Raw genomic sequence first — 7,844 nt, 5'->3', positions numbered from 1 at the left:
TATGAATCGGGTCATGAACATATGGACTTTGAAATGAACAAGGGCGAGTTTAAACGTAGGCTAAGTCTGGCATAAGCTTATTCCCACGCTTTACAATAACTCTGTTGCAGTGGTCTTAGGTAGTCTCCATATAGGCTATTCCCTCCATCGTGACACTGCTGCCCAGTGGAAGAGCTTGTGATCTTTATGCAGCACCACGTGCCTTCGGAAAAGCACCCCTCAGCTTCAGAAGATGCCCTTCTGGAGTCATGCAACCATAGAGTCATTATACCCTTCTGTAGGCCTATTTGCCTACTAGCCAAATAAAGTGCAGAGCATGCATGATACATGCAACTCATTATTCCAACATATTTGAACATTTAATTCATCCTTCATTCAGTTCAGTCAGTCAGTATGTCATCCATTCTATAATTTGTCTGAGTTGCAATAGGAACTAAATCAAAGAGAATAGAATAGTCTTATCCATGTGTGTATTCAAAATGATCTAAATCCTCCAAAGTTCTTTAGCCTAAAAGTGTGATTCATTAGGTTACATGATCACCACAGTAGCCCCACACGGCTATAAAAACAAATTATTCAATTATATGGCCATTAAATAACACAACATGGCATATTTAGATAGTGGAATAGGCCTAGAATAAATCATATTTATGTTCTATTTTGCAGCTCAGGCGGTTATTCTAGACAAGGCTCTTTGTCTTTATAGTATCATTCTCACACAAGTAATTTGCTGAAGGCCCAAGCCTATACTACGCCATCTACTGGTATAATGTCGTTATCGAATGCCGTTCTAAAACAAGCTCTAGACTTTTATTTTGGAAATTAAACCGGAAGCTGCAAAGCAACTCTAACATCTGGGCTAGAGTTGCTTGATTGACTAGCTAACTTTGACTAGCTATGTTCGGTTCATGTCCTTTGCAGATGCCACATTCCTGACAAAAGTTTGTACATATAAAAAGATCTGTAACCAAGTAAAGGGAGATGTAAAGTAAGAATTGAACGTGTAAATGTTCATTCATAGTCGTAACTAGGGTTTGTACGTTTACAGATCTAATTTAACGGTTACATTTCTTGTTTCACGCATGGCTTTTCTTAGGATCCTAACAATGTACATTAGGATTTTCTTGCGATCCTAAAGATATGTACGTTCAACCTTTTGACAGCTATCTGGCTCCATATGAATTCCACAAACCCTCGTCACTGCTCGACTCAATAGAGTTCATGGTAAACTTCCTTCAACATGGAGTTGAGTTTATAGCCTAGGCATGCTGCTTTTGCCTTCCGGGATGAACTGCTAAATTCCATTCATACTAAACACTGTGTGCATGGTATTGCAACACGCTGCATATGACTTCCAAACTTCGTAGAGCCTACCGGTTCCTGACCATTTTGGGGTTGCAATCCTTTTGGCAACATCGAAGTGGAAGCGGGCCAGATTTCCCATAGCCTCAAGTTTTAGTCTGCATTTTCAACCGAGAGAAACATGCACAGTTAGTCTACCCATGCGTCCAGTTCTTTTCGGGGGTTACTTGAAAGCACACTGATTTGCTGACCACCAACCTTTAAAAATACATTGTAACTTTAGAAATGACACAACGAGGAGAAACCAAGGGCAATACAAACTCCAAATCACTGGGTGATTTGCAACAATATAGTGTTCGCTTAGGGAACAAAGTTGCATTAATGAGGACTCACACACCAAAATACGGTTGTTCAAGTGAATGTATATCTTATATCAAAGTAAAATACACTAGCTTGTCCGTTTTTCCTCACGAAACGGTGCGCGTTCTAGCTGAACCTCCCCTTTTTGCGTTTGGTACAGTCCACTGCTCCTTCTGATCACTCCAGCATCGGATCCAGAGCACAGCACAACATGTTGAAGAGCGTGTATGCCGGGGCACAGAGCGAAACTTTAACTTTGGCTCGTCGTATCAACAGGGAATAAAGACCGAAATACAGCCATGCTATGAATATAGTTATGAGTCCAGTCTTTGTTTATTTGATGGCTCTTCTTTGATATATCGATAATACCGAAATATTTGCAGCAAATAAGAGAGAAAAAGACAGACCGAGAGCGAGCGAGAGAAAGGGATCAAAGATGCAGGTCTCTGTGGTGCTGTGTAGCATGATAACTTTATTTCTTCGCAGTCAAGGTAAGTTGCATTTTAACATGTCACCTCGTCAAAAACGTCCTCGAATCTTGGATCCACTGTTTAATTTCTGTCTGCGGGAGCCTGATTCGAAGAGTGAATGTTATGATATCCAAACAACCGTGTCGTAATTTTTTTTTCAGCCCTCAATTCTAGTCCATTGCTTTGAAATACGCATGAGGTTCATAACAACAAAAGTTTATGTTTTGCATAAATAATGCTGGGGATAACTTTTTTTATGTGACATGATGCAGCCCTATCAATATACAATCCGAATAATGGATCTCATTGCACAAAGACTGATAGGTCCGTCAATCAGCCATCACAGTAGCCTTCTATAGCCTAACAATGTGAAGCCTATCTACACTGTAATTACACTAAACATGCCTAAGGCAAATACATACGTTTTAGGCCACTGGTGGAATAGTGATATTTGCTTGCTTTGTTTTTGAATTACCAATAAATAGCCTACTATAGGCTATTGCAGACCTTTTTCTGCATCACTCGCATTGTTTACAGTCTGTCCAAATTTTTGTTGTCGGTTTACACATTGCCACTAGCCTATACTTGAGCAAAGATGAAATCCTTGGCACGGACCTACTCATCCTCGGCACAGGTTTAATTTAGCGCGAGTGTGCACGTCTACAACTCGCCTTCGCTTCCGGACAGCCGCTATTTAAAACAGCAGAAGCTTATACCTTCTACACGTGCATTCAGCCGCATACAAATCACATGACTGTGGATGTGTGGATGAGGGCCATATTTATGATGTATCATAGTAAACCTTCTACAGAACATCATGTATTTGTATTTATATTTATTAGGATCCCCATAAACTGCTGCCAAGGCGGCAGCTACTCTTCCTGGGGTCCAAACAGGATTAAAACAATTAGGCCTACATCATAAAAAAAAAAAACAATTCATCATACAAAACATTTATTACATTATTACTCTATTATTACAAATGTACAATATAATATTTACAATACACCAATATTACAATGTGTGTGTGTGTGTAATTTGATTTTACTGCTCGCTTGAGTTACTTGATGTGGAAGAGTTCCATGTAGTCATGGCTCTATGTAGTTCTGTCCGTTTCCCAGATTCTATTATGGACTTGGGGACTGTGAAGAGACTATGTCTTGTGGGTTATGTATGTGTCTCTGAACTGTGTGTTAGGTGTTTAAACAGACAGTTCGGTGCTTTCAACATGTCAATACCTCTCACAAAGACAAGTAGTGATGCAGTCAATCTCTCCTCTACTTTGAGCCAGGAGAGATTTACATGCATGTCATGGATGTTAGCTCTTCGTGTACATTTTAAGGGGCAACCGTGCTGCTCTGTTCTGGGCCAACTGTTGTTTGCCTTTCTTTGTGCCACTTGACCATATGACTGGGCAGGAGTCCAGGTTTGATAAAACTAGGGCCTGTAGGACTTGTTTTGTTGAGTGTGATGTCAAGAAAGCAGAGCAGCGCTTTATCACGGACAGACCTCCCCCCATCTTAGCTACCATTTCATCAATATGTTTTGACCATGTCAGTTTACAATGTAGGGTTACACCAAGCAGTTTAGTCTCCTCAACTTGCTCAATTGCCACATTATTCATTACAATATTTAGTTGAGGTTTAGGTAGGGCTGTCCCCGACTAAAAAAAATATTTGTAGACTGAGAGTCGTCTTTTCTTTCGACCAATCGATTGGTCGACATTTTCAAAGGTGTATTTTTCCATATAGCCACACCCTATGTGTTTTAATAAAATAAACAATATGTACTGAGATTGTCTGATGCTTTAAGCATCCTGTTTGATTAAATAATTAAGACACACAAATTACTTAAGGGAGCCAGAGATCAAGATAGCCTAACCAGAAGAAAAATACCTGAAGTTCCATAGCTCATTAGTCGTGGTGAATTAAGAAAATCTGAGATACTATCAGACATCCTCAAATGGGCACATTTATAGGCCTACATTTGCACGCAGGCCAGGTATCCTAGGCCTACTTTTATATGCGTAAACAAGTGCCCATCCTTACTCAAAATTGACAGGAGCGCTTCAAACAAAAAGCAATTAATAAATTGACAAAACTCGTAAATGGAATGAAATAAACCAAAACTTGTTTCTCATAAGTGTAGCATAGGTTGTGAGCTCTGCAAACAATGTGTCCACTCCGACAATGACAACGGTAAATGACTGTAATAATTTATTGAATGCATTAACAGGAATTACTGTAACCAAACAAACATTGTAGATTAGAAATTATGTGAATTAACGGTAAATGTAGGCTACTACTCGTAATACAGTATATGGAATGGGGAATTGATAGACAGTAACAATCAAACAATTCACACAATGAAGTTATGAAAAAATGATTGCGCACAAAATGGCGAGAGAGCGCATTCTGGAGAGAGATGTGCCTTGTGCATCTTAGCCACACTCCCCTTCTTCTTGGACCATGGCATCCCGCGGCCTCCTCAATGGATTAGTCCACTGAGACAGGTGCAAATCAGATGGGGGTCAGCCCTAGGTTTAGGGTTTAGCAAATGTTTTATCCCAAATACAATTATTTTACTTTTGGTCATGTAGTGTATCCAAAACTATTTAGACACCTGCTTGTCGAACATTATTTTTATCTCATTCCAAAATCATGGGCATTAATATGGAGTTGGTCCTCCTTTCGTTGCTACAACAGCCTCCACTCCTCTGGGAAGGCTTTCCACTAGATGTTGGATCATTGCTGCGGGAACTTGCTTTCATTCAGCCACGAGCATTAGTGAGGTCAGGCACTGATGTTGAAAAACAGCCCCAGACCATTATTCCTTTTCCACCAAACTTTACAGCTGGCACTATGCATTGGGGCAGGTAGCGTTCGCCTGGCATCCGCCAAACACAGATTAGTCCGTCAGACTGCCAGATGGTTAAGCGTGATTCATCAATCCAGAGAACGCGTTTTCACTGCTCCAGAGTCCAATGGTGGTGAGCTTTACACCACTCCAGCCCACGCTTGGCATTGCGCACAGTGATCTTAGGCTTGTGTGCGGGTGCTCGGCCAAGGAAACCCATTTCATGAAGCTCCCGATGAACAGTTATTGTGCTGACGTTGCTTCCAGAGGCAGTTTGGAACTCGGTAGAGAGTGTTGCAACCGAGGACAGACGATCTTTACACGCTTCAGCACTCGGCGGTGCCATTCTGTGAGCTTGTGTGGCCTACTACTTCGCAGCTGAGCCGTTGTTGCTCCTAGACGTTTCCTCTTCACAATAACATCACTTACAGTTGACCGGGGCAGCTCTAGCAGGGCAGAAATTTGACGAACTAACTTGTTGGAAAGGTGGCATCCTATGACGGTGCCATGTTGAAAGTCACTAATCTCTTCAGTAAGGTCATTCTACTGCCAATGTTTGTCTATGAAGCTTGCATGGCTGTGTGCTCGATTTTATACACCCTGTCAGCAACGGGTGTGGCTGAAATAGCTGAATCCACTCATTTGAATGGGTGTCCACATACCTTGTGTGTATATATAGTGTATTTAGGACTAGCTTAGGCTGTTACTTGCCACACATTCTAAAACTGACTGCAGCTCTTTAAGTGTTGCAGTGATTTCACTTGCTGTGGTAGCTGACGTGTATGATGCTGAGTCATCAGACACACTGGCTTTACTCAGTGCTAGCGGTAGGTAATTAGTAAAAATAGAGAAAAGTAAGGAGCCACGACAGCTGCCTTGAGGTATGCCAGACTCTACCTGGTTTATGTTAGAGAGGATTCCATTAAAGAACACCCGCTGTTCTGTTAGATAGGTAGCACTCGATCCACGACATAGCAGATGTGAAACCATAACACACATTTTTCCAGCAGCAGACTATGATTGATAATGTCAAAAGCTGCACTGAAGTCGTAACAAAACAGCTTCCTCAATCTTCTCATTATCAATTTATTTCAGCCAATCATCAGTCATTTACGTTAGTCCCATACATGCTGAATGCCCTTCCTAGGTGCCCTTCCCTACAATAGTGCTGAAAGTCAGTTGTTCATTTTTTTACTGTGAAAAAGCATTGCATCTAGTCAAACACAATTATAATTTTTTGTTTACTAAGGGTTGGTAGCAGGCTGATTGGTCAGCTGTTTAAACCAGTAAAGGGTGCTTTGCTATTCTTGGGTAACGGAATTACTTTTGCTTCCAGGCATTTCCATCGAGAAGGAACCTTGAGAACCAAGATATGAAATTCATAGGAGCATATCAAATTGGGTGTCAAATGAAAGCTAAGCGTCTATGTTTTTTGGGAAATTAAGGCATAGATACATTTTTCAACCATTTTCCATCTTAAAAATTACGCATAATTAAAGGCTTTGTTTTCTGGAATGAACAGATGGGAAAGTGGTCTTAGAAAACATCTACCAGAAAAAGTCCTAAAAGTATCAGAAATACTTTAGTTAATTTGCACTACGTCTCTCGTTCACATTCGTTTGTAAATGTCCAAACTCACCAAAAATGAAATTCAGTAGCTCCTACATATATATGTATAACTTTATGAGCTGGATTGCCTGTCTTTGCAGTTTGTTTATTTTCATCTCGCTCATTAGCATATTTAGCGAGCAGGCTCCATGGAAATTCGCTATTACTTGTGATAATTTTGTTAGTATTCTGGTTGACTCCCAATGGGCTTTTTTGCGTTTAATAATAATACCATAAATTCCAGGTTGACAGAAGGACAGTATGACGATATGAAAATCTGCATACCGCCCAACCCTAATTCCGTTACCAAATTAGTAACGTAATTACGAAAAAATTATTAACGGAATTACTGCAACTGAATTGGCTAAACTGTGAAGTCATAATAGTCACAAACCACAGTTGGGTCACCTGCTCCTGGCCGCCCTTCCACGGGCATACTGTTATGTTCAGCTCATAACTGTTTTCTTTCTCTTTCTGTCATCTGGTGGTCAAACCAAGAGTGTTAAAAGTCATTTTGGACAACCCATCTATCTCTCTCTCTCTGCCTCTCTCAAGTTAATGGAGCTCCAGCTCTTACTGACACCTACCGATGAGCCCCCTCTCTTTCCATTTACTGTAACCAGCATCCTCACCCACTGAGCACCGATCGACATCGGAAGTCCATGGACGTTGAAATTTGGTCAGTCCACCCTGGCATTGATGTTAAAGGTCCAATGCAGCCGTAATGGAAGGGATATGTAACCTGAAAACTAGCTGTTATTGGCAGAGTGGTGTAGAACTCTTTGTTATTGGTCTATTTACTTATACCGCCTGGTGATTGTCGCCAGGCATGCCAAAACTCCATCCCACAAAACAGGCTGAAATTTCAGCCAGTCTTTTCAAACAGCTCTTGTACTAAAAGGGCATTATCATTATTTTTACAATTTCACAGGAAAATAATTTTTTTTACATCCACAGACGAACCAGGATAGGACAGTATAGTGAGTAGAGCACAGTAGATTGTACTGTACAGTGAGTAGAGTACAATAGTACAGTATATTGTACTGTATTGAACTATACTCTACTGTACTGAACTCTACTGTACCCTACTGTATTGTACTCTACCCTGCTCTGCTGTATTGTACTGCACTGTACTCTACTGTGCTGTGCTGCGCTGTGATGTCCAAACTTGTCTAAACTTGTGAAACATGAGGAGAATGACATTCATATCCATAATCATGCATTTATGTGTAGTACAGATCAGGGACC

At 40.8% G+C, this 7,844-nt stretch overlaps 1 protein-coding gene across 2 annotated transcripts in view; it reads left to right on the top strand.

Moving 5' to 3' along the window:
• The first annotated feature begins 1,871 nt into the window (after positions 1-1,871).
• Positions 1,872-7,844, top strand: part of LOC311128448 (low-density lipoprotein receptor-related protein 4-like) — a 233,277-nt gene continuing 227,304 nt past the window's right edge. For both annotated transcript variants that reach the window (XM_084160595.1, XM_084160594.1), the window contains exon 1: positions 1,872-2,153. In XM_084160595.1, coding sequence (XP_084016721.1) covers positions 2,099-2,153 — 55 coding nt within the window. In that variant the 5' untranslated portion in view covers positions 1,872-2,098. The remainder of the gene's footprint in view (positions 2,154-7,844) is intronic.

This window comes from Coregonus lavaretus, assembly GCF_964263955.1.
Source record: "Coregonus lavaretus genome assembly, chromosome: 4".
Lineage (NCBI taxonomy): Eukaryota > Metazoa > Chordata > Actinopteri > Salmoniformes > Salmonidae > Coregonus > Coregonus lavaretus.
The sequence above is the reverse complement of the archived record's forward strand: the minus strand, read 5'-3'. Positions and strand labels throughout refer to the sequence as shown.